The sequence below is a fragment of the Coturnix japonica genome, unplaced genomic scaffold, assembly GCF_054131305.1.
Source record: "Coturnix japonica strain WE unplaced genomic scaffold, WE-NBRP24 Scf040, whole genome shotgun sequence".
Lineage (NCBI taxonomy): Eukaryota > Metazoa > Chordata > Aves > Galliformes > Phasianidae > Coturnix > Coturnix japonica.
In genome coordinates, this window is record NW_028188943.1 from 2,309,483 (window position 1) to 2,336,882 (window position 27,400).

Below are 27,400 nucleotides of genomic sequence, written 5' to 3' on the forward strand. Positions count from 1 at the left end.
AATTCAAAACAACCCACAACTCAAAATGATTTAAAGACTAGTGCAGTTATTAATGTGTTGTCTTCCACTTGGATAGCTCTCACATTGAAATGAAGCTGTTAACTTCTGCTAATGGGATTTGTTGTGGTTTTTGTCTTCAAAGGGTGCAGCAGCACATACCGTTTCGTGAAAGTAAGTTAACACACTTTCTCCAGGGATTCTTCAGTGGAAAAGGGAAGATACACATGTTAGCAAACATCAGCCAGTGTGCTTCAACCTATGAAGAAACACTCAATGTGCTAAGATTCTCAGCTATTGCACAAAAAGTGAGTATGTTGTAGTCTATTTTGTTGATCAGTACTTATGATTTGCATTTAAAGAAAAAATTCTGTTCTTCTAAGAATATGAATCTATTTGTGTAGTATCTGTAGTGAATCTGGGTGTTTGTCTCCATACAGCAGTCAGGTTTTTTAATTTAGTGTTTTAGTTGAGCTTAATTTTCCTACAGAGTTTTCTAAAAATCTCTACTGGGGTCTTTGTGTTTCTTTGGGGCGTGAGGGCAGAAGCATCTTCTGAGAATCTCATTCCTAAAAAGTATTCAACCTAACAAGAAGCAACTTGTTACATCTGGAGGAGATTTTATGCTATTTACTTAATTTTTCTCTCTTCTCAAAATATGATCCCATGTAGGAAAGCAAATCCAGCTACCCCATATGTTGCTGCTGTTGTAATTTTGAATATTGTCCAGTTCAAGTGTTGACAAAAGAAGTGGAGCAGTAAAGAGTTTGAAAAGCTGTGTTATGGCCATCAGATGCTTCAGTGGGAAAGTGGGGGTTAAGCGGAATGGGTAGGAGTGAGTGCTATGATATAACACTGAAGAAGTTAAGCTGTCAGATCAGTGCTACAGTCTTGATGGAAAACTTTGAAGTGCTGAGAGTTTGTGTTTGAAGCACAATTGATGGATGTGTGCCCTTGGATTGTGGCCTTATCTGAAAGAGGTTAAGTGTGAAAGTAGAGGGAGCAGCCTATGAGGGTGATGTGGCGCTGCAAGACAAAGAACTGAAAAGATGATGATCAGTTGCATTGAGTGCAACTGGAAACTCAAAACATAAAAAAAGCAGAAATCTATGGCTGCATGAAGTGGCAGTTCTTGTACATTGTTTGCCTAGTGAAACTCTTGAGGTTAAAAGCAGGATTGGAGTCTGCAATAACTCCTTTGTACTTTCTTGAAAACTGGTTTAAGTAGTGACCAAACATCAAATACTATAAAATATATTAGCTGTTACTAGAATGCCACTTATCTTCCCCCCATATGAATCACTGTCATGTTGTATGTGAATTTGTGAGGTGGGTTTTGAAGCTGAAATTAAAAACTTCTTGTATGGCTGTGTTCATAGTGGCTATCCAGACTATCTGTAGAAATAACAGCTATTATGTAGTCAGCTATTCACCAGTTTTAACTGATTATAAATTACGTTTCAGGGAGGAGAACATAGCATAGTGCCTGACACCTGTGTTGATCCTGAGGGCATTCTTGATTCTGTGCATTATGATGTCATGGATATTAAAGAGCAAGCTGAGGCAGCACATAGTTCCATTGTATCCCTGGGGGACCCGAAGGAAGATACTGGCTGGTTTGAAAAGCAGCTGGAGAAAACTAACTTTGAACTGATGGAGACCAAAGAAGAGCTAACAGAGAAAAACAGCAAACTACTTAAAACTGAAGAAGAGCTGATGCAGAAGAACAAAGGTGAGTTATGCGATGTGAAAGGTAGAAGACAGAAATAGTTCATTAATCTAAAAGAGAAATAACCAGTTTGAGTAGGAATTAGAGGAGATGTTCTACCTTTGGAACCATAGCCTGTAGATAAGTGATAGTTTGTTCCTTGTGTATATTCAGGTTCAGCAATTCCACGGTTTTTGGTTATTACTTTTTTTTTTTTTTTTCCCCCCTCTCCTTTAAACTGCAACTAGCAGCTTTACGCTTTTGTAAGTATGGGGTTAAATGTCTATATCTTGATTTTTACTTTTATATTGTAATCTCTACTCTTCTTTATGTCTTGTTGATGCAATGTTTTCGTTCCAAGTAATATAGAAATCTTTTGAATCACACCCAATAAGTGAAGACCACATGCAAATTAATTAATCTGTTCAAAAGCTACCTAAACATTAGAATATCTGGAAAAATTGATTACTTAATAAACTATCTATTGGCTACTTATGTAATACAACCTTTTCTGTGTGTTACAGACTTTGAAATGCAGATGATTAAATTGGATGAGTCTGTTGAGCAACTTAAAGAAGCAACTGAGGTAACTTTATCAAGAAGATGTTGTGTAAAATTGTTTTAATACCAACTTGTGGTAGCTTAAAATGATATTCCAGTAGGCTTCATTAATAGATTTCTTACCGAGCTTAGCTTAACTGAATTTGCCTTTAATGCATTGTGTAATTCAGCTACTTAAAACTACATTAGAAACTGATGACTGAATTTTTTTATTTTTTATTTCCAAGAAAATGAATGCACAAAATGAAAGGATTCGAGAGCTAATGGACATCGTGGTGCAGAAAGATGACATTATTACAGAGCTACAAGACTTAAAATCTCATTTAGAAGAAAAAGTAAAAGATTATGTGAGTTTTACACATCTCCGTATCCTTATACAAAAAAAGAAAAACACTAATTCTATGCTTGTAATCAACACATTTTTGGAAAACTGATTTTCTGTATGTAACTGGTACTCGCTTGAAATTGTAAACAATTCAAATTTATCTGAAGGTAGTTGTTGTTAACACAAACAACAAAAATATCAGTGTGTTCCACTAACTCCTGCCTCACACTCCTACATCAGAGGAAGAGCAACAGTAAAAGTATGTTGAGTAGAGTTGGAAGTACGAGTATGAATGGTCAGGATATCTCCACGTTCTATGCAGTCCATAAAACTTTATCCTGACTAATGTACCGCGAGCTACTGAATATGTGAAGACTAGCTTGATTAAGTATGTGTGCATACCACTTCTGGTGGTTTTTGTTCATTTTTTGATGTTTGGTAGCCTGAAGTAGCTCTGAAAACATTTATAGTTAATTCTGTCACTCAGATCTCTAACCTTGTAAGCTTAGCAACTTGACCCTTCTTAGTCTTTGACTGTCTGCATCACTGCAACTTAGTATTTCCATGGTATTAAAGCTGACTGTGATGAGTAGTCATGTTCTCACCTATTACTTCTTCCAAGAACAAGGCTCCAACTCTATCTGTGAGATTGTGTGGCCTGAACACTTCTGAGGCTTTTCTTTTCATAAGTTACTAAAGATGAATAATCAGTCCTTGGCAGTGCCAGCATGGCTTAACAATCGTCATCTTGTAAGTAAGGAAGCTTCGCTTGTGGTCAAGGACACAATCTAAAATATGCGTGACAGAGCTGACTAAGCATTAAGGTTGGATTATATCTGTCACGATGAAAGTGACTTTAGCAGCTTAGCAGAAGTGTGATGTGATGAACTTGTATGAGAGCTGACCATTTGCTCTTTGACCATGTTTGTAATTTTGTTGACTTCTTGGAAACAGGAAATTCTTTGATAAACTGGTAAACTCTTGATTGTGTGCAAGTCTTTTACTTTGTAACCTGCTAGGCTCTTGCTTTCCCTTGTATACTCTACCGAGTATTGCACTTGTCATTATCTGAAGGTGTACTTGTTCTGTCTGCTATTGAGATTAGTAACTGATGTCTATAGAGTCACCGGGTAAATATTTTAGCTGTATGGTTTTGTGTAAATATTTGCCTACAGAAGATTACTGAGACTTAAGTGCTCCTTTTGTTAAGCTTCAATGTAACTGATCTTATATCAATACAGGAAAAGACTACCTACCATTTAACTACCATTAAAGCAGAACCGGCAGAAGAGAACACTAATAAAGGGACTGAAAGCAGCCAATTTTCAGTGCTATCAGTTAAAGCACTGAAACAAGAGAAAACTGAGTTGGAAGTGGGAAGAAAGCACAGTACTGATGAAGATAAGCCTACTGTGGAAGAGCCACCTCCAAAGAAAGGTACAGTTTCTTCCATCCTTGAACAGGGTGTCTTCCAAAACAATAAATTGCTTCCTATTCCGGATAGGAAGCAAAAGGCTGTGAAGCACGTACCTTATGGTATAAGGAGAAAAGCCACTGTGTTAAACTGTAAATAGAAGTAACTGTTATGTAAATATCCCTTTTTCAGAAGGTCCTATGCTGTTCATTTTTGAATGCTTAAGAATAAAAGTTTTTGCACTATTTTTTTCCTTTTTGCTGCTTTTTCCTCATCTGTTGATGCACTTGCAGATTTGGTAATAGTTTTAAAGCAGTTTCTTTAGGATTGTTTCAACTGCTGTTGCTGATCTTCTGAGTAGCATCAGCTGTTCAAGTGCTTTTTTTTGTTTGTTTGTTTGTTTCCTGAAGCAACTATCAAAATTGTTGATGACCTGCAAATTGCTCGCTCATGGGCAATATTTGAGCAAAATGGTTTGGATAAGCTCTGATGTATTTAACTTCACTTCTGGGCACAGCTGAGCATCAGTGTTCCTAGAATTACGGAAGGCGTATACAATGTAGAAGGGAAAATCTAAAACTTAGCTGTAGTCCCTTCCTTTCTTGTATTCCTCTTGCAAAATATGTGCAAGGGAGAAAGTCAAGGCCTTCTTTGGATGAGATGCTGTTCTTGGATGATTTGTCCCTGCTGCCTTTATATGGCATAAATATTGAATCCTAATGTGACCACTGAATGGCATCACATATAAGCATCTTACCAGAGACTGAGGGAGGGATGTGGACTCCTCCATACTCCAAATAGTAGTGGGTTTGTTATAATCATATGACCAAAGCTCTCATTTAAAAATTAATGACAGCAATGCTCCACATAGGAATTAAAATGGGTAGCTGATAGTCACAATGTCAGCATGAAGTTTTCTGTTAAGAAGTACTGAGTATTCAATCATGTTAAAATTTTCTTCTATTTGTGAGTATTAATAGCGTCCAATTTCAAAAAACGCTTAATATATATTCTTTAGCTATGTTAAATATACACAGTAGAACAATGAGCACAGGTATGTTGTGCTGGTTCTTTTGTAGAATTAGTTATATAAGTAGCACGAGCAAAAGTGTTTTAGGAGATGCTAGGTTATCTCAGCTTCAAGTTCAGGGTATTTACACCATTCTCTGAGCTTTTAGGTCTTGTTTCCTATGCTCTGTAATAATGCTTTTTCTCTACTTCCTGTGTAAGGAGCTTCTAGACTGAACATTACACATCTTCTCCCTAGTCTTATTTATCTTGCTTTAGTGCTTGCTTGTTGTTTTCAGCATAAAGTGTTTAGATTACTTATAAATCATATTGCCCTCACTAGTGTTGCTGGGTGAGCAGTCAAAACCCAAAACCTGGTTTGGGGTGGAATATGCCACTGCTGTTTCTTCAGTGTGACTTTTAAATCAGTTGAGGGCTGTATATAAAACTCCTTAGATGAGTTAAGAGGCTGTTTCCATGCAGTACATGTGAATCTGTATGTAATGCAGGCTGCACGTGGGCACTATAAAATTCTGCATTGTAGTAATATAAGGACTGTACAAAAATCACCATTGAATATATTGTTGTGGAGACGCAATCCCTAGTAAGTCTTGACTTATATTTAATTTTTTTAATACTTAAAGTATGCATATTATGGAATGGACATAACTGGATTCTAAAGCAATGATGAAATACAGCAGAAGTTGCTTTTGATAGAAAGAAAATGCATGTGATTTTAGCTAATTGCTCACCAGTTAAAGAAAAAAACAGCCCCAAGCTAATGGAATATTTATGGAAACTTGAATCTGCAAATTTGTACAACTTTATGAGTGAACTTTATATGCAAAAGAGTAAGTGTGGACAGAAGTAGGAATCCTCATATTTTGTTTAGAGATGAACTGAATAAGAGAGACAGATATCAACACTTAAGTGATCAACTTGTCCAGGGTTTTATCTTTCTTTTGAAAGTAAGAGGACTGTGAGTTGGAATGAAATTTCTTAGAGAACTGTTTATCTACCATTTAGATGTAGATGGAGTGATTCATGGCTGCTTTATAGGGATTGCTGAAGCACGGAAGATAGAAAGAATATAGCTGTGAATTATCTATCTCGTTCCCATGTTTCTTAAATCTAATTAGATTTTCTACTGGTGTGGAGTGGAAGGTTTGAGTAGTGCCATGGTAAAAGTGTTCTTCCAGACTGAAAACCTTTTGCTGTTAATTCTGTATAGAAATCTGAGGTACGTGTTCAGAGGACTTTAATTCCTTCACTAGTATCAAATACTATGTGATGTGAGGGTATGGCTTGCATATTACGACAGTTTTTCACTTAGAAGTTGCTACTTGGTGTTGTGAACTGCTATGTAATAATGATTTTAATCAATCTGAGCTACATTCCTTTTCCCCTTTCTTTTTTGGTTTGTTTGTTTGTTTGTTTTACAGTAGTTGTAAATGAGAGAAAGAAAAAGAACACTGTAGAGCAAAGGACAATTGAACACATGAAACAAAAGTGCTCCACGTACCGAAAGGAAGTACTAGCACTGAGGGAAAGAACTGAAATCTTGGAACGTCATTTAACTGTGCTTGAAGAACAATGCAGAAGAGAAAAAAATAAAAAAGAAGATTTCAGTAAGCAGGTAACAAGCCTGCGTATTGAGCTTTCTTTTTCTGAAGAAACAGCTGATGCCCTCTGTGAACAAATTCTGCAGGGTCAAGCTGACTATCGGGAAATTGCTTCTGAACTGGATGAACAGAAATCTATAAATATGACACTAGAAGACAAAAATGCCCAACTAACTAACAACATAGAAGTTGCCAAAGAATATATAATTGATAAAGTGTCACAAGTAAAAGAAATGCGGACCAAATTAGATGAATTATACAATTGTCACTTAGAGTTTCACACCATCGGTACTGACTTTGTCAGTGTAAAGGATTCCTCAGACTGTGAAAAAGATGAGCCAGGGACATCTCAAATTAGTTCTGCATGCACTCAGTCACAGACTTCTTCCATCTCAGATCTTGTGCAGGACCTCTCCTTTAACTATAGTCTTGAAAGGATTTGGGAAGTATGCAGAAGTATTGTTGATGTTTCCTCACAAAAAAGTCAGCACATCAAAGCACTGCTTCAAGACAATGAAAACCTAAAGGCGGGACTGAATAATGCTGAAAATCATAATCGTCAACTTGTAATGAAGCTATGTGAGATTACAACTCACACTAGTCAGGAAGAAGATCTTGTGAATCAGTTACATGAGCAAATAGAAAAGAAAACTCAGGACTTTGAAGGAAAGACTGCAGAAGATCAGAGAGTGATTGCACAATTTCAGGAGGAAGTTGCCAACTGTGAGGTAAAAATAAGAGAGCTTGAATATCTCCTGGAGGCTTCCAAGACAATGGAAGACAAAGTGTCAAAACTCAATGAATTACTTAAAGAAAAAGAATCTATTATTGTTAATCTAGAGACAGTTACAGCAACTCTGCAGGAGAAGTCTGCTAATGCAGACAAAAAGTTTGAAGAGTTAAGTAGCAAAGAAGCAAATCTGATTCAAGAAGTTATTCAGCTGAAAAACAGCTTTGAGCAGATGAAACACTCTCTTTGGGAAAAGGAAAAGAGTGAAATGGAGAAAGTGCAACGTATAGAATCGTAAGTAACCACTGAGTTAACTTAGAGCCCTTTGAGAATGAACTAGAGTTAAAAATAGTTAATGGGAACATCCCTTTGACTTAATGCATCTGCATGCTTATCAATGGCCAAACTACTACTTTAGGATGCTTTGGTATGCTACTTGAGTTCCAAGGGAAAACAGGAGTGTGCAAGGAAATAAAGAATAATATGGGGATTTCTGGTGGTTTTGTTGTACATCCCTCAGAATAGCATCTGAATAATTTATTGCTTCAGCATCTGATTATGAGAAGCAATCTGAAATTCAAAAGTAATTGTTTAAATCTTGTCACTGGCCTAGATAGATTTAAGAGTCTATTTACAAATAGAAACCAACAGGCAGGGCATGGATGAAGCTGTAATTGCTGTTTCCATGAGATGTGTAACAGTAATGTTCTTTGTCTCTTTATTTTTAACATAAGGCTAGAAAATATTCTTTCTGAGAGTTCTGCCCTTGTACTGAATTTGAAAAAAGATTTGCAGAGGAAAGAAGAAGAGTATGCAGATCTAAAAGACAAACATTCTGATGCCGAGAAACAAATTCAGCATGTACAAAGCGAGGTTTGTAGTCAACTGAGCTATTTTTTTCTGTAAGATTATGCTTGGCTTTCAGCTGTTAAAACTTCTCAAACTTTAACTATGAAGCTGGAAATTTCACACTAGTGTGGCTAGCAGCAAATCTTAGGTAAAGTTGCCATTGAAGCTCTAGAGGGGACCAGAAGTTAAAACATGGTTTCGCATAGATAATGAACAGAGGAAAGTAAAGTTGGTTGGTAGTCTGGAATAAGGTTTGTGAAGAGAATAGCTAATCTGCCTCTGGAGGGGACTTGTTATTATCTCTACGTTACTGGTGACTTGCCATTGGTATCCGTGGTAACTCCAAAGCCTAAAACCTAAGTCTTGTGAAAAAACGCTGATAACTGGGAAGAAGAATGCTATTTACTTGAAGAGAAATAGACTAATTTCCAGAGGCTCTTTATTATAAGCATGTATATTTTTTTTCTTCAATTTCAGCTTCAGTGATGCTAATAGTTAAAATTTAATTATTAAACAAGAAGATATTTTAAAACCCATTTTGCAGGTACTTAGTCTGAAAGTTTATTGGGTGTGCTTGGGGTGGAAAATTGAAGCTTAAAAATGAATTCATGTCTTCCTTGGTAACCTTGCACTTGCTGTCATTTTCCTACTCAGCACTTGTTTGTGAATTCCTCTTTATTTAACAAAGAAGTATTTGGCCAGGTTGGATTACAGAAGTCTTTTAATGAACCGTGAGCTGTGCTTACATTACAGGTGTCCACGATGCGTTCTGTGGAGGAATCCCTCTGGAACAGGATGGATGAACTTGAAAGGATTAATAACCAGTTTAAGGATGAGCTGGATTATAAAGACTATACTATCCAACAACTTAAACAGGTATTTTTCTTGCTCTTAATTTTTATTAAATGAACAATGCATGTTTTCCAAGCAACAGGAAAAAGGTCAAAAAAAAAAAAAAATTGGAGCAAAATGAAAGTGGCCAACTGAAATTAGTGGTAGACCATGAAAGATATTCAAATAATTAGTCACTACAGAGCACTGGCAGATTGCTTTAAATACAATAATCTGCATAGTAAATACATATGTAATACATGCATGTAACCTGATCTTGTTGAGTGACATCACGATATGTTAATTGAATTGTCTTACCATAAACTCTTTTTATCAGCTTGAGTCCTCATTTATGCTATATGAAAAACTTATTAATTCTAGGCTGTCTTAAAGATTCTGCTTGTTTTTACTGTGTATGCTTTTCTTTCAACATGTAATACAGGAGCTGGTGGAAACTGAGAGGATGGAAGATATCTCCAAAGACTATGATCAACTATGTGACGGTCAGCCATTATTTGTGTGTGTGTGTGTGTGTGGAATATCCGTGTAAATGTTGTCACATTGCTAATGACTTTGAGTCTTCTGTGTTTCGATTTTAAAACATATCTGCATGTATTTGTATGTAAATATTTCAATGGAGATGCTCTATTTCTTTTAAAAGAGCTTTTGGTCATGGGAGAATCTTGATTTGAGAATAATGGGAGCTAGTAGGGAGTTCATCTGTAAATTTTCAAACCTTCAGATCTGTGTGCAAGGGATAGAACAATTGAAGTTATGCGGATGACATTAGAAGAACAAGAGGAAATGCAGCTTAAACAAGATGAAATGCGTGAAGCTCTGTTAGAGATGAACGAAAAATTAGCTTCAGGTAATCTTTCCAGGGAAAGGGAGCAGGGATGCAAAAGGGGTTTAGACGTACTGTGATAGCCACTTCCATTTTCATGTGACTGTTACTTAGGCATTAACGTTCCATAGTAAACAACAAATCTCTTGTAGTTAAAGGCTTCTGTTATTTCTTTATGTCTGTAGCAGATAAAACCGAAGCAGCTTTAGTAAAAAGTCATTGGTGTGGTATTTCAAATATATATTTGAAATGATATGCTATCTAACCTCATTTTATGTATTGAGTAGAACTGATTGCATGGAAACAGAAATACAGTGAGCTGGAATACCAGAGCAATAGTGACTGGCAGCAAAAGAACAACGAAAGTGATGAGGCAAATTTGAATGAAAACAATACAGAATTAATAAAGCTGCAAAAAGAGCTGGAGGTAACTTAACTTCAAAGTTGTAACTTGATAAAGTAAACTGTTATATTGATTACAGAAACTTCCTGTAAAAGCTGCAGTGCAACATGCAATAGGGACCAGGTGCAGCTTTTTTGTGGTACGTTAAGAATGGCATCACTGATGCCCCCATAGTATAGGAAGTGTAGCCTTCCCTACATTATGCTGCCATGAGCAGTGCTTCTTTTGCTGGCCTCTGAACAGTTAGTTGTCTTATCCCATCTGATGTTATTTTTTGTTGTTGTTTGTTTGTTTTTTTAAATAAAAGTAATGGGCTGGCAGTGGGAGTTTTCTAAGTGAGTATACAATAGGTTACATCCACTCTGTTAGTGGAATGGTTCTGAGCTTCTTTCCTCCTTCACCTTGAGTAAGCTTATTCATGATATTTTTTTTAATGCGCAGAGCCAATTCACTTTTTCAAGAAGAGGGGAAAGTTGAACATTCATTGCTTCATTCTATACCACGTCAATGTGCTATAAGCAGAGTATACTTATACAATTGTTGTTTGCAAGAAAGGAATACTAACTCAAAGCAAATTGTAACTTACGGTGTGTTTGTCAAAACTGTTTTCTGTTAGTTGCTTGGGCAACTAATATAAGCTATCGAAATCATCATCTAACTTTATCACCAGGAAGCCTTTTTTGTTGGGCTGCGGGTCTACTAATTTTCCTTGGTTAAAAGACTTTTATTTTTTCCAAGCAGTTTCTCAGGTGCTCTGTCCTATATATGAGAATGTCTGCCAGTAGGTTTGATAGGAAAGGAGACTACTCCTACAGTGTAAACTGTGTTGCTTTTCTTTGTCTTTCAACCCTGAAGGAGCTGCAAGTTTTTCTACAACTGCTGCAAGGCAGCGTAAAGTGTTAGAAGTTTTTAAGTTAAAAGAGTTTTTCTTATACTGACTTTTGGTGTAAGTTCTGTAAAGCTTGTGTGAACATTTATAAAGAAAAAGAGATGTTTTATGGAGGCTCTGCAGTCTGAATAAGAAATACTGGAAATGATTATTTTTTAATGGAAAAGAACTAATGATTATCCAATACCTGCCTTTGGGAATATTCTGTAGTAAAAACTGCTAATGTTTCTGTTATCTTGCAGAAACAAGTCTATTTAATGATGACCTGGCTTTTAAGACTTTTATTCCTTAATGAGTCACTATTTCATTTTTGGTTTCTTTGAAATAGGAAAGTGAGACTAAGTATCAAACTGATAGAAAAAAGTGGCTGGAGGAGAAAGAAGAGCTCCTAAATCAGATAAAAGAAGCTGAGAATCTTCGCAACAAAGAAATGAAACAATTTGCTGAGGACCGACAACATATATCATAGATCATACATTTACTAAGACTGTAAAACAGTGCTAACTACCGAAGTGTTAGAACAGTTCAGTGTGTAGTAGGTGATGTTCACTGTTCATCTGTTCTTCTTTTAGGAAAGACTTGTTGCCCAGCTGGAGGAAAAGGACCGTAATCTTCAAAAGTGGCGTGAGGAGAGAGATCAGTTAGTAGAAGCTTTGGAAAAACAGCTCAAAACTTTGGCTTCTAATGTCATACAAAAAGGGACAGAAATAGCAGAACTGAGACAATCTGCCTTAAAGAATTCAAGCAAGGTCAGCTCTCCTTTCCTCCTACCTGATTAGCTACCCATAAATTCTGTAAGACTCCTGTACCTGCTCTTTGTATTCTGGGTGTGGTTCTGTTCTTGAACACTGTCGTATTGACATCATGTGCAACTAACCAAAAAAAGCACCAGCTTTTATTTTTGTTCTTCAGAAACAGAATTTCTGTTAATTACTAAAATTTCAATTTTTTCAGTAGTTCAGATAAGCAGATGTCAGTTTGATGCTTATGATCCTACAGTCAGACTGGACATCTGTAGCTTTTTCCGATAATTCACAGCATTTCCGGATCCCAAGCTAGGCTCAATACTCAGACAGTAGTTCTGTCTCAGGTTTCTTACTTTCTTTGCTTTCTCTGAGGTAGTATCTACAATGGCATGAAAAGACAGAAGGGGACGTGGAGAGAGATTAAGGGAAGCATCAAAAAGCAGAGGGGGGATGATCTCTGGAAGTTGCATTTCTTATTTCAACATCCAGCTTTTAATCAGGATAGCCAATCTAAGCCGTAGCATAGAATTTCAGAAGCTAAACAGAAGACTAAATGAGTTGTGCTGTTTTGAGAATGTTTGGATTCACTTTCTCTGAGAAGAAAGATGTTCTCATAGCAAAACTTCCCCTACAACTGCCGACTTTCTCACAGTACCGAGGATTTGGGAACAAATAAAAGCTCGGGTTATTATATCTTAAGGGAGATGAAGGCTGAAGCACATAAGTAAAATAGAAGAATCAAAATATATTGTATTACAACTTACTACATATTCAGTGATGAGTACTTGTTGGTTCTTTTTGTCTTCCACTCAAACATGAGCTCTCATCTTCTCAAAACTATTTTATTTACTAGAACACCATCTCTCTGTGTACATTATGGAACTTTTCCATGCAGATTTCCATGTATTCGTATGTGGATGCTGAAGATTAGGCAGAGGTTTAGCCTTTGGTTCTAACATAGCAGCTGTGAGCGTGCAGAGTATGGGGGGAATGGATGACAAAACAACCAGCGTTACAGATTTTGTCCCTAAATAATGTCTCGCTTTCTCTCTTTTGGAGGCAGAATACTGCCTGAGACTGTTAGTGAGACCCAGTAGGGTGTATCTGAAGATCACACAATGAATAGATGTTACTACCTTCCCACACTTGTGCTGTGTTTCAGCTTACGTGTTCATGTGGCGTCTGAGCTTGAGGTTTTACACTGTAACTTTAGAAAACTCGAGATATTTTGGAGGTCTAATGCATAGCCTAATCTTTACTCCTTTTAAATATTTACAGCCTAGGAAACAACAAAGCAAAACTAAAACTGGAGAAAGTATTCCATTAAGATGCAAAGCTGAAGACAATTATTTGTCACGTCGATGTACTAGGAGCCTCACTTCATTAAATGAATCTGAGGTTAGTATGAAACTTCAGATCTGAAAATGTTGTGATTGTATTGCTTTTGATAAGGAATGAGTAGGAAAAGATCTCATGTTCTCTAAACAATTCCCAAGTTTTAATTTATTTATCCCTTTCAAGGTGATCAGATCACCTGTTTTTATAGCATTTGATAGGAATAAAAGCTGTTGAAACAATTGTGTGATGAATTTTTGTCAGGTGCTGTTGAAAACTCTCCTCATGTTAGTGCTTATGAAGTGGCTCATGATTAGATAAGTTACTTGGAAAAAATCCAAGGAGCCACTGAAACGGGCACAGCAAACTGAACTTTTTTTCTTCCTCTGCAGGATTTCTGGATATTGTTTTGTTAGCAGATGATGTTAATCATTCCTATATAAGTTTTTAATTGCTAACTTTCATAAAATAGCAGTTACATATATTTTAAAAACAAAGTATTAACCAACTTAATTCTTGGAAATACAGTGGGTGGTGATACTCCATTCAGATTCTTAGCAGAGCCTGATAAAGTGGCTCTGACTACTTTTTGTCTTTCTACAATTAAAAAAAGCATTAAAAACAAGCATTAAAAAATGCTATTTCTACCTCAGTAAAGTAGTTGAAGAATTTAATTAATGAACTGCTTTAATGAACAAAACTAATAGCCAAGCTCAGTGATAATGGTTTAAGAGAAGGGAATTTCTCTTAACTTCATTGTGTATTTTCTTTGAAACCTGTAGACATAAATCAGCTTTTTAGACATCAAGAGATGTCTAATACTGATATCTTAATGTCCTGTTTTTATAATTGAATGCTTATTTATTATTTGATTTACAGTGGAATAGTTACCACTAGCAAATACTTCCCTACTATTAGCAAAGGTGTTTAAAGTGTTCACTTTTGTGACATCAATTGTTCTTTCCAAAAGAATCATGGCTGAAACTTGTCTTATTTTTCCAGGATTTTGTGAAAAGGGAGAACACGAAAAATACAAAATCTGTCATGGCTTTTAATTCACCCTCTGCAAGTGACGAGAAAATGGTTGGTTTTTGTTCTAGTTTTGAAGGCTAGCTTGGGACTTCCTGTAATTGTGTGGTCACACGAAAGAAGCAGTGTCTTATCCTTATGTGTATACCTGAATGGGAATCTTACATGCTTATGAGCTCTTCCTATTAAATTCCATAAGCTAACCAAAGGGCAAGTCAGTCTGTCCCCAGAGCGTGTAATGGCTGTACTGTGTAATGATTTGGAGGGAAGGATATTGCACACTGAATAGTTGGGAAGAGAAGCTTGAGTGTATTATCGTGTGCTTTTGTAAGTGAAGCCCTTGTATTAAACTAAGGTTCATATCATTAATATGCATGGCAGTTATTAAAAACAGATGTTCACATGTGATAGCAGTATCCTTGGCATGGTCAGAGTATGAGTAGTAGATTTTTCCCATCTGTTGTCTTCTGTTTTGTATGTTTGTTTGTTTTATGTAATTAGAACAGCTTATGTAAGAAACAACTCCACAGCTTGGGAGCTACTTTTAAAGAAACTACTGCCTTATTAAGAAACTTTAAGAAACGTATGCCTTGAAATAGCTGAGATTTTGACAACTCCCTAAAGGGTATAAAATTGTCTACATTACTTGCCGTTGTGGTATCATCAGCATAATGAACAGAGGTGTCAGTAGTAAAGCTCAAAATGTCAACTTAAAATAACATTGAACTAAAATGAAGTTTAAACAATGCTCTTGTTTCACATGTTCACATCTCTGTTGAACAGAAATCCGGAAAAGACTACTTCCTGAGAAAGCGAGTACGTGCTTCAAGACTGACTAAAAAGAAGGATGAAACACTGCAAAAAGTTGGAGATTTTATTCAAAGCTCTCCTTCTATTATACACTCTAAAGGTTGGTGTAGAATAAGTTTTATTCCATGTTTTCTAGACATTGTAGAATGGCTTGTTTCTGCTGTAGGCTATTAATGTATGTGTTCTTAGAGAACTTGTCTGCCATGTTAAGTTGTCCTTTGATTTATGAAGTAAATGCATTTATTCGTCTCTTCAGAGATTCATTATTACATTTGTGAAAACCTACAAGTATACAGAGAAAGTTGGTTCTGTCTTGTGCTTCTGTCAGCACGAAAGTTAGGCCTGTTGTTTAACTCCTGCTGAAGTTTCTGACTTCCAGCGACTTCTGAGCCATGATTGTCTTTCATACTCCATTTTAATGCGTGCTTTAAGCTGCCGTACCTGAAGCTATAAACTGTTTCAGCTATAGAAGCAATAAAGAGCCTCGATGAACAAATACAATTTCTGAGTATTTTCACTTAAATTTTACGTGTCATTTATAAATCAAGTTTGTTACGAAGCTTTTTTTGCATTCAGTGATTTAAAGACTCACAAAACCAGTAAGTTGATTGGTTTATGTATCAAAACAAATTTCTTCTAGCCAAGAAGCTGATGTCAGCAGTAAGTTCTCCTAAATCAAACGAACCTGAAAGTCTCGAAGAAGGAGAGACCAAGCCAAAACGATGCAAAAGGAAGCTGTATTCCACTGTCGTTTCTGGCCCTCTAGATATACCTGCTTCTTCGGTAAGCGATTATACTGTAGTCTTGGCTTAAAATAAACTACTAAGGAGTCCAAACAGACTGGAGGTTTCATCTATTTGCAGGGGGAGGTTGAAAGTACTGAGGTATTTCTTTATTCTACCAAGTCATTCTTGTTGGTCTTCCTGCTGTTCTGTTTTATTTTGTCCTCAAAGATCTCTGTGTTTGGCTGGCTTACAGTTTACTAAGTAGGTGATGTAGCAATCACGGAGATGTCTTCTAATTTGGAATCATAGATAATTTCAGTGTGTCGGAGTGGGATTATTCTACTACACGCTTTTCTAGAGCACAACTTAGACAGCTTTTTAGGTATGCTTAAACTATGATCTCCTGTCTAAGCCAACTTGCAAAGGATCTGATGTGCCAGTTTCATGACTCTGTCGGCAGCTATTGTGCTAAGAACATTCTTGCTCTGTTGGAACTGCATCTTTTAATTATATTAGAGTCCTTTTTCTGTTCAGCATAGTGATCATTTGCCCATACTGTAATATCCCTCTGAATTTTTTGATGATTTGACGAATGATAGGGGCAGAAACCAAAATGTTATATTTTTTTTGTTAGAGGATGAAGAACATGAGACAATTCCTTCTCTCACTGTAGTTCTGAGAACATGGAACTGAACCGAGAACTGAAATTCTGGGCAAGTCATAGCTACAGGGATTGAGGCTAAAAATGTTTTCTGAACGCTTCATGTTTCACAAAACAAGTATTATAATACTCTTTTGAAAACAAGTATTTCAAAATGAAAGCTGCCTTCAGGCTTTCCTCAGATGTGTGTGCTTTTTTAAGATAAACAGGATTTTGTACATTCTCCATATTTGTTCCTTGTGATTAAGCTGCATTAAAATGATCTCGGTATCCCATAGTTTTCTGAATAAAATATAATAAGCAAATGCCATTCTGAAATCCATTTAGGGGAAGAAATATGTTTGCGTGGGTCAAGAAGAGCTTGTCAGTCTTGTGTGAAAAGATGAGTAACTTTTGAAATGTTTTCTTCAGGAATCTGAGGAACAAAAGAAGGAAAGTGATCATCTGATCATCAAGCGACGGCTGAGATCCAGAACAGCTAAAAAACCTTGAAGAAGCATGTTTGTTCCCCTTTCTCAGGACATACTTTTATCGTATTATTAAAACTGGTTGTTAATAAACAGTAACAGTTACTCCGTTGTGTTCTTAAATTTGTATATAGGTGTACAGTGTCTCTCTGACAGTTTCAAAGTGACTCCATTGAGGCTGAAATAAATACAAGCTTTCTTAAACTGGGTTTGGATTTTATTGTGGTTAAGGGTTTATTTATTTTTGTCTTGCCTCCCCTGTATAGGAACAGTATCTCTAGGACTGATTGCTATTTACCCATTGTGCAGTAATAACTGTACTTGTTCAGGATGGCCTGGCTTGCTTTTTTCACGTGACTGGTGTACTTAGCAGAACTCTGGCAGAGAGAAGAGCATGAATACACATTAATATTTATGTATACTTAATTTTTGGGCCTTTTTAAAGAATTTTCTTTGGAGAGAAGATGGTGCCAATTCCTCAGTGTGGAAGAAAGGTGCTTTCCCTCACTTGTGCAAATTCAGCTTTAAATTAATAAACTTAGAAAAATAAACCCAATACATTTGGGGGGAATTCTAATATCCCAAATACTGTTCTCCCCCTCAGTGAGCTTCGAACCTTTAGATGCTGTTGGATGAATTAGCTGAAAGGTTCTCAGCTGGCAGTATGTCCTTGTGTTGTCTCCAAGTCCAATAGTTCCTATAGATTCAATTGCTCAGGAGGTAAAAACATAGATGAAAGCCGACTTGGGTGAATATTTGAGAGTTTGATGGGAGTGAATTGCCTTAAAAGCAGCTGGTGATAGAACAATATACTGATTGTATTTAAAAAAACCCACAATCGTACTATTTGTTGCTGTGCCGATAAGCTTTCTCCTTGCTTGTAGGCTTGTGAGATCCAGGTTTGCAGAAAACAATCTGTGAAAAATCATGGGAATCATGTGGTTTTATGCTCAGCAATCTCATTAAAAACTTGAACTGACTTTTAGAAGCTTTTCTCCATGGTGTTAGCTGGACAAATCTGCATGTGGATGTCAACATGGAGGCTTTTATTGACCTGGAGTAGAAAACAGCATTCGTACCTACCAGGTGAGATGGGCAGCTACTGCACAGGTACACAGAAGAAACTGATGGAAGCATAAGTACTTGAAATCACCCTCCATCCTATTTATTGACCTATGTATGTGAATGCCGTGCATGAATGCCTCATAGCCAGATGTCAAAATGGAACAATGCTGCCTGAAGTGGTTGGTGACAATATGGAAGACGGTTCTGATTAGCTGCAGTTTGCAAATTACTTGCAAATATTTCATATCCAGAAGACTGCAATTTATCAGCCATGCGATATTGGAGGCAAAGTCATTGCAGGGGATGGGAGTGATCTACTTGTTCCAGAAGCTGTTAATAGAGCTCTCGTTGCTACTGGGTACATCATGATATACACTTAATTACACTACTTTTCAAATGGTATTTTTATTATGAGAACAGCCTCATTGCTGCCTGCTGCTGCATGGGAAAAGTAGTTGCACACTTGGTATAATTATATGTGGTTCTCTGCTGCAAAACTGACCTTTTACAAAATGTCACATGTGGTGTTTGGTGAGTCTCAGGCTTGCCTAATTTCTGTGCATTTTCGTAAGGCACAGCAAGTGCAGAAAACAGGTTGCTTTGTTTAGGGAAAAGAAAAACCAACCACAAATGTTTAGCTGACTTGCGGAATCAAACTCTATAATCCAGAGATGGGTTATAAAGCAGGTATGTTTATTCCAGCGTTGCGCAGCGCCGGGTGCAAGGGGGATAGCTCCTCCAAACCTGCACACCGACTTGTAAAGCCGTGATACAGAAAGCAGGCAGAAGAAACATCCTTCAAATCCAGAAGGTAAACTCCACCTATTCATTCCTTAACTGGGTTAATAAAGTGCATGGATTTGCCACCACTGAGTGTATGCATTCAACAATTCTATTACTTGCCTTCAAGTGGTGTACCAAACTACAGCACTTGCTATCAAAAAGTTTTGCAAAATTGGAGTCCAAACTCCAGAAAGTCTTCTATCCTTCTACAGTTATGTATCCTTATAGGGTACCACTTTACCCTGACTGGGCAATCTCTTGCTTTTAACTTCTATTCAGGGCTTCATGTTTGGCCCTGATGCCCACAGCCCTAAGTGCATCATGTTTGATATTGCTGTGACTCCTGGGGTACAACATTGTTTTTCCCCATTTGTGCTAATGTCAGACTTACAGTTTTTAAACAGTCAATATTGTTGGACCCTTAGCTCCAGTTTTATTAAATTTCTTGCCAGAGCAACCTGGCAGGTACAAGAATTTCTGTATTCCTACTTAGTTTATATTTAATTAATCCAAAAAAAACGTAAACCTTTTCTTGTTGGGCAGTAGCTTCTATTACTGTTACAAAACCATCTATGAGTAGTAAGAAGCACCCATATCCACCAGAAAATAAATCTCTTTATCCTGCTTCCCTAGATGCAATTTCCCGTTGCAGTTTGCACACTGCTTTCCTTTCAGTGGGGCGGAGCCCTCCCTGGGCACTTCAAGCCCCCACTCCCCCCACCTCTCCCTGAGGGGATCTCTGGGTCCTACGGCCCTATTCTGGCACCACAACAGTAACAGCTGTTATTATCACCAATTCCCTTACTATCTGTGTGTCAATCAGTTTTGTTTTGTTTTCATATCGTTCACCTCTTTTCAGTCCTGACATCCCTGTTATACCTTGCCAGTCCTTCCTCCTCCAGCCTGTGTCTGTCCCAAACTTTCTCACTTTCCAAACTCTCATCATTACATAAACTACTAACATCCTATTTCAGTTTCATCTCCTTCTCTCCAGGTGTCCAGTGCTAACACTGGGATTTCAGGTTTCCTACATCTCTGCACATGAAGGCTATTCTCACTTCCATTGCCCCCTTCTCCCCACCTCCCCCCTTTGCTGCTTACAGCAACAGTCTCCGTACCCGGCTCTCTCTCACTCCAAGAGTTCTTGCAAGGGGGGGGGAAACAATACAGGGGGTTGCTCTCATACCAGCACACATAAACTCACTTTCTCTTTAACTCTTTTTCCTTTGTACACGATTTCTCTATTTGTACCTTCAGTTACACTTCCACACACCCTCAATTATACTTCTGTATACCAATAGCAATTACACTTTCTTATACCATCAAAACAGTTTGTCCCATTCCCTTCAAAACCCACGTATCAAACAGTACAATTTTTCAGTTTCCACAAACTAAAATTCCACAATCTTCCACAAACTAAACAATTTCCCTTCAGGTATTGAAAGGCTGCAATGAGGTCACCCCGCAACCTTCTCTTCTCCAGGCTGAACAAACTCAACTCCCTCAGCCTGTCCTCATAGGGGAGGTGCTCCAGCCCCATGATCATCTTCCTGTCCCTCCTCTGGACCCTTTCCAAAATCTCCATATCTTTTTTGTACTGAGGGCTCCACACCTGGACACAGTACTCCAGATGGGGCCTCACAAGAGCAGAGTAGAGAGGGACAATCACCTCCCTATCCCTGCTGACCACCCCTCTCCTGATGGAGCCCAGGATCCCATTTGCTTTCCGGGCTGCCAGAGCGCACTGCTGGCTCATGTTAAGTTTCTCATCTATCAGGACTCCTAGGTCTTTTTCAGCCGAGCTGCTCTCAAGGACAACTCCTCCCAGCCTGTACAGGTGCCTGGGGTTCTTCCGGCCCAAGTGCAAAACCTTGCACTTTGCCGTGTTGAACCTCATTAGGTTCACCCGAGCCCAGCTTTCCAGCCTGTCGAGGTCCCTCTGAATGGCATCCCTTCCTTCCACCGTATCAACCACACCACTCAGATTGGTGTCGTCAGCAAACTTGCTGAGGGTGCACTCCATTCCCTCATCGATGTCATTAATAAAGATGTTAAGGAGCACCAGTCCCAAGACAGACCCTTGAGGGACACCGCTCGTTACCGGCCTCCACCTGGACATAGAGCCATTGACCACCACCCTCTGTCTGCGGCCTTTCAACCAATTGCTTATCCATGGAGTTGTCCACCCATCACATCCACCTCCCTCCAATTTGGAGATGAGGATGTGGTGGGAGACCATGTCAAAGGCCTTGCTCAGGTCAGGTAACTGACATCAGTCACCTTCCCTTTGTCCACCAACATTGTCACTCTTTCATAGAAGGCCACAATATTAGGTAAGTATGACCTTCCCCTGGTGAAGCCGTGCTGGCTGTCTCGGATCACATGCTCATTCTTTATGTGATCAAGCATGTTGTCCAGCAGGATCTGTTTCATGATCTTCCCAGGCACAGAGGTGAGACTCACCAGCCTGTAGTTCCTTGGGTCCTCCCTGCTCCCCTTCTTATATATGGGAGTGACGTGACCCATCCAGCTGCAGCTCAGCACAATGCTGCCATGCCATGTGCAGGATGCCTTCCATCCAGCTGCAGCTCAGCCCAGTGCTGCCATGACTAGTGCAGGGTGCCCTCATTCTGCAGATCAACCCAATGCTGCCTTGCCATTTGCCATGTTCCCACCCTCTACAGCCCAGCCAATGCTGCCATGCCATGTGCAGGGTGCCCCCCATTCAGCTGCATCTAGACCGAATGCAGCCATAACTTGTGCAAGGTGACTTCGGTCTGCAGCTCAGACAAATGCTGCCATACCATATTCAATGTACCATCCAGATGCAGCTGAACCCAATGCTGCCATGACTTGTGCAGGATGCCCTCCATCCATCTGCATCTCAGTCCAATGCTGTCAAACCATGCGTAGGGCACACTCCAGATGCAGCTCAACTCAATGCTGCCATGCCATGTGCAAGGTGCATTGCAGCTGCAGCTCAACAAAAATGTGCCATGTCATGTGAAGGGTACCCTCCAGATACAGGTCAACCCAATGCTGCCATGCCATGTGTAGGGTGCACTCCAGCTGCAGCTCAAACCAATGCTGCCATGCCATTGGCATGGTGCCCTCCTTCCAGCTGCAGATCAACCCAATAGTGCCATGTCATGTGCAGGGTGATCTCCATCCAGATGCAGCAAAACCCAATGCTGCCATGCCATATGCCGGGTGCCCTCCAGATGCTGCTCAACCCAATATTGTCATGCCATGGGCATTGTGAACTCCATCCAGATGCAGCTCAAACTAAGGCTGCCATGACATGTGCAAGATGCCTTCCATCAAACTGCAGGTCAGTCCAATGCTGCCATGCCATTTGCAGGATGCTCTCCAGATGCAGATCGACCCAATGCTGTCTTGCCTTGTTCAGGGTGTCATCCAGATGCAGCTCAACCCAATGCTGCCATGCCATGTTCAGGGTGCCCTCCAGATTCAGGTCAACACAATGCTGCCATAAATAGTGCAGGGTGCCATGCACATGCAGCTCAATCCAATGCTGCCATGCCATGCGCAGGGTGCCCTCCATCCAGCTGCAGCTCGGCGTAATGCTACCATGCTGTGTGCAGGGTACCCGCCCTTTGCAGCTCAACCTAATGCTGCCGTGCCATGTGTATGGTGCCATCAAGCTGCAGCTCAATCCAATGCTGCTATGCCATGTGCAGGGTGCCCTCCGGATGTTGCTCAACCTACTGTTGCCATGCCATGGACATTATGAACTCCACCCAGATGCAGCTCAAACCAGGGCTTTTATGCCATGTGCAGGGTGCCTTCCATCAAGCTGCAGGTCAATCCAATGCTGCCATGCCAAGCGAAGGGTGCCCTCCAGATACAGGTCAACACAATGCTGCCGTGACTAGAGCAGGGTGCCCTCCCTTTGAAGCTCAATCCAATGCTGCCATAGCATGTGCAGGGTGCCCTACCTCTGCAGATTAACCCAATACTGCCATGGCATGTACAGGGTGCCCTCCGTCTGCAGCAAAACCAATGATGCCATGTCATTTGCAGGGTGCCCTCCATCCAGCTGCAGCTCAACCAAATGCTCCCATGCCATGTGCAGGGAGCCCTCCAGTGGCAGAACAACCCAATGCTGCCATGCCATGTGCAGGGTGCCTTCCATCCAGCTGCAGCTCAATCCAATGCTTCCATGCCACGTTCAGGGTACCCTCCCTCCTTCTACAGCTCAACCCAATGCTACCAGGTCATGTGCAGGGTGTCCTCCAGATGCAGCTCAATCAAATGCTGCCATGCCATGGGCAGGGAGCCCTCAATTCAGCTGCAGCTCAACCCAATGCTGCAATGACTTGTGCCAGGTGGCCTCCATCCAGCTGCAGCTCTACCCAATGCTGCCATGCCATGTGAAGTGTGCCCTCAAACCAGCTGATGCTCTACCCAATGCTGCTATGCCATGTGAAGGGTGCCCTCCCATTGTAGCTCAACCCAATGCTGCCATGCCTTGTGCCGGGTGACCTCCATCCAGCTGCAGCTCAGCCCAAAGCTGCCATGCCATGTGCAGGGTGCCCTCCCTCCTTCTACAGCTCAACCCAATGCTACCAGGCCATGTGCAGGGTGTCCTCCAGATGCAGCTCAATCAAATGCTGCCATGCCATGTGCAGGGTGCCCTCCCTTTCCAGCTCAGGCAAATTCTGCCATGCCATGTGCAGAGCACCCTCCATCCAACTGCAGCTCAATCCAATGCTGCCATGCCGTGGGCAGGGAGCCCTCAATCCAGATGCAGTTCTAACCAATGTTGCCATGCCATGTGCCGAGTGCCCTCCATCCAGCTACAGCTCAACCCAATGATGGAATGCCATGTCTAGGGTGCCCTCCATCAAGATGCAGCTCAAACCAATGCTGCCATGCCATGTGTAGGGTGCACTCCAGCTGCAGCTCAACCCAATGCTGCCATGCAATGGGCAGGTAGCCCTCAATTCAGGTTCAGCCCAACCCAATGCTGCCATGCCATGTGCAGTGTGCCCTCCAGGTGCAGCTCTTACCAGTGATGCCATTCCATGTGCAGGATGCCCTCCATCCAGCAGTTCTTCATAAAGCTGCCATGCCATGTTCAGGGTGCCATAGATCCAGCTGATGCTCAATCCAATGCTGTCATGCCATGTGCAGGGTGCCCTCCAGCTGCAGCTCCACCCAATGCTGCTTTGCCATATGCAGGGTGCCACACCCAGGTGCATCTCATCCCAATGCTGCCATGCCATGTGCGGGGTGCCCTCCATCCAGCTTCAGCTCAGCCTAAGGCTGCCATGCCATGTGCACTGTGCCCTCCAGTTGCAGCTCAACCCAATGCTGCCATTTCTTGTGTAGGATTCCCTCCATCAACATGCAGCTCAACCCAATGCTGCCATGCCATGTGCAGGGTGACCTCCAGATGCAGCTCAACCCAATGCTGCCATGCCATGTGCAGGGTGACCTCCCTTTGGAGCTCAGCCCAATGCTACTATGCCATGTGCAGGGTGAACTCCATGCAGCTGCTGCTCAGCCTAATACTGCTATGCCATTTGCAGGGTGCCTTCCAGTTGCAGCTCTGCCCAATGATGCCATGCCATGTGCAGGGTGCCCTACCTCTGCACCTCAACCCAATGCTGCCGTGCCATGTGCAGGGTGCTCTCCAGATGCTGCTCAACCTACTGTTTCGATTCCATGGTCATTGTGAACTGCATCCAGATGCAGCTCAAACCAAGGCTATTATGCCATGTGCAAGTTGCCCTCCATCCAGCAGTTCTTCCTAAAGCTGCCGTGCCATGTTCAGGGTGCCATCGATGCAGCTCAAGCTCAACCCAATGCTGCCATGTGATGGGCAGGGTGCCCTCCAGGTGCAGCTCAATCCAATGCTGCTATGCCATGTGCAGGGTGCCCTCCATCCAGATGCAGCTCAACCCAATGCTGCCATGCCATGTGCATGGTAACCTCCATCAACATGCAGCTCAACCCAATGCTGCCATGCCATTTTCAGGGTGCCCTCCAGATGCAGGTCAACCCAATGTTGCCATAACTAGTGCAGGATGTCATGCACATGCAGCTCAATCCAATGCTGCCATGCCATTGGTAGGGTGCCATCCTTCGAGTGGCAACTCAGCCTAATACTGCCATGCCATGGGCAGGGTGTCCTCCCATTGCAGCTCAACCCAATGCTGCCATGCCATGTGCAGGGTACCCTCCATCCAGCTGCAGCTCGTCATAATGCTGCCATGCCGTGTGCAGGGTGCCTGCCTTCTGCACCTCAACCCAGTGCTGTCATGCCATGTGCAGGTTGCCGTCCATCAACATGCAGCTCAACCCAAAGCTGCCATGCCATGTGCAGAGTGCCCTCCAGATGCTGCTCAACCTACTGTTGCCATGCCATGGACATCATGAACTTCATCCAGATGCAGCTCAAACCAAGGCTTTTATGCCATGTGCAGGGTGCCTTCCATCAAGCTGCAGGTCAGTCTAATGCTGCCATACCATGTGCAGTGTGCCCTCCCTTCTGCAGCTCAACTCAATGTTGCCATGCCATATTCAGGGTGCTTTCCAGCTGCAGCTCAACTCAAAACTGCCATGCTGTGGGTAGGCTGCCCTCCTGAAGCTCAACAAAATGCTGCCATGCCATGTGCAAGGTGCCCTCCATCCAGCTACATCTCAGCCCCATGATGCTGTTACAGTGTGCTTTAAATAGTAGTAGCTATCTAGTACAAAGACTACTTTGGTCTCTTGTGTGTGTGATAAAAGCAGAGATGAGACAAACGTCCCATTTCTTCTGCAAAGGCTCAAGATAGAAAGGGATAAAAAAAAAATTGTATAAAAATATAACTGCAGATTTCCCCTTCTTAGAAGGACCTCCCACTGACTATATCATTATCCGTCTCATGTAGGATATTGGATTCAGGATCTATAGCAGTGAGCTGTGTTAGTATTGAATCTCATTTGATGTAATAAACCTTCCTTCTCCCTTACCCGCTTGGTCTTTCCAGTCCTTTTCATATGGTTGTAGCCCCCCCCATAGTTCTGATCATAGAAGGATGCATAATTCACTGCCCTCTCTGTGGCAACATGGGGACCTACATGTGCTATAGGAAATGCAGATGTTTGTTTTGCAAATACAGCTCCTTCTTCCCCCCCATTATGCACGTATGTCATATGGCCCATTTTATATGTTTGCTATTTGCTTGCTGTTGTTCTCCATAGGTGGACCCATTTACAGTGAACTTTTTCATCAATAAATATTTCTATTGAGCAGACTTAAGATCTGGAATTATTTCAGGGTTTTTTTTAGTGTACGAAATACAGGTTTGGAAATAAGCTCTCTCAAAATGGGAGGGAAGAAAACGAGGGAAAGGATTTAATCTGTAGTGGAAAAGTGCATCACGAATGGTTGTCAGTGGACATTTTCAAGGCTGTAGGAAAAGGAGGACGTTAAAGCAGAGAGTAGAGTTTCAAATCTTGCAGAATTAACTGTGTAGCAAAATCAGTGCTTCAGGAAGAGGGAGCTTTCAGAACCTGTCTTTAATTTTCACATGGGAGCTTTTCTTGCAGGATGCGATGAGGGCTGGCGTGTCTCTTGGAATGTATACGGATAGCAAACTTGGTGTCTATGGGCTCCAATTTACCCAAAAGAATTTAAATAAACCTTTCTCAAGCCAATCCGAGCTAACAGTACAGTAAGAAAATGTGCTCTGTGTCTATATGGAGCTTGGAAAAAATGGAATTTTTCTCTGATGTGTCAGGCAAAGCTGGCTTCAGTGAGTGTGCAGATGTGAGATTTTGCTTCAAGAACTGGAAAAGACTGAGGCTTGACTGCAGGCAGTAGGCAAACCAGCAACCCTTTTCAGTTTGTTTTAAGCATATGACGTGTGTAGGTCTGAAGGATATTAAGTTGATAAGAATTTTATGGCAATGGGGTGCCTGGTGAGTTCTGGGTTCTAGCTGCAGAAAGAGCTGTATTGTGAATGCAACTCCCAGTTTTACAGCAGAGGCTCCATGAGATCAAGCCAAAAGGAATGTCCTCACCAGAAGCCAATTAAAGCCTGTTGTAACGAGGAGATCCAAAGATATTATATTAATCTGTAAAGTATGGTAACTAATGGAGCAACTTGAAGATAATATGCCGTGGCCATGGGAATTAGGGTAGCCAAATCCTCTAACATCAATGCCATCAATGTACACCAAGAGAGGTTCTAAAATTCACCTGCCTCTGCTGTAGGTTACCGACTCAGAGGAAGCAATGAAAACTTGGATCCCAGTAATTTCCAGCACAGTTTTTCAGACCATTGAAGTACTATTATTCCTACTCGAGGAGGTTTGTGGACAAAAGCACCAAATCCCATCCCCAAACACAGTAATTGTATTTTGAGTGCCTCCTTCAGTCTCTTATCAATCCCTTTGCCTTCATAAGGGGTGTGCATTTCTTGATCCTGAAAGATGCAGAGTCTCCTAAAGCACTGCCCAGCTGTGCCAGGCAGTGGGAAAGGTGAGAACTGTTGTTTTGAATTGTAAAATCACCCTATTCATAATGCATGAAAGGACCTGTGCCACCGCACAGTGTTTCAGTCCTCCTGCAGCTCTGGAAAA

At 40.8% G+C, this 27,400-nt stretch overlaps 1 protein-coding gene across 1 annotated transcript; it reads left to right on the forward strand.

The window, feature by feature from the left end:
* Nucleotides 1-1,447: 1,447 nt before the first annotated feature.
* Nucleotides 1,448-15,164, forward strand: LOC146752974 (kinesin-like protein KIF20B). Its single transcript, XM_085531050.1, has 14 exons — nt 1,448-1,729; nt 2,230-2,291; nt 2,494-2,613; nt 3,833-4,028; nt 6,456-7,659; nt 8,100-8,238; nt 8,968-9,090; nt 9,488-9,548; nt 9,788-9,913; nt 10,177-10,316; nt 11,510-11,930; nt 13,206-13,325; nt 14,265-14,345; nt 15,075-15,164. The coding sequence occupies exons 1-11, from the start codon at nt 1,537-1,539 to the stop codon at nt 11,648-11,650; spliced, it is 2,505 nt and encodes an 834-aa protein (XP_085387176.1). The 5' UTR covers nt 1,448-1,536; the 3' UTR covers nt 11,651-11,930; nt 13,206-13,325; nt 14,265-14,345; nt 15,075-15,164.
* Nucleotides 15,165-27,400: the final 12,236 nt, after the last annotated feature.

Coding starts and splice junctions, on each gene's coding strand:
- LOC146752974 (XM_085531050.1), top strand. CDS start 1,537: ATGGATATTAAAGAGCAAGCTGAGGCAGCACATAGTTCCATTGTATCC. Junction 2,292..2,493: donor AACTTAAAGAAGCAACTGAG/GTAACTTTATCA, acceptor TTTATTTCCAAG/AAAATGAATGCACAAAATGA. Junction 7,660..8,099: donor AAAGTGCAACGTATAGAATC/GTAAGTAACCAC, acceptor TTTTAACATAAG/GCTAGAAAATATTCTTTCTG.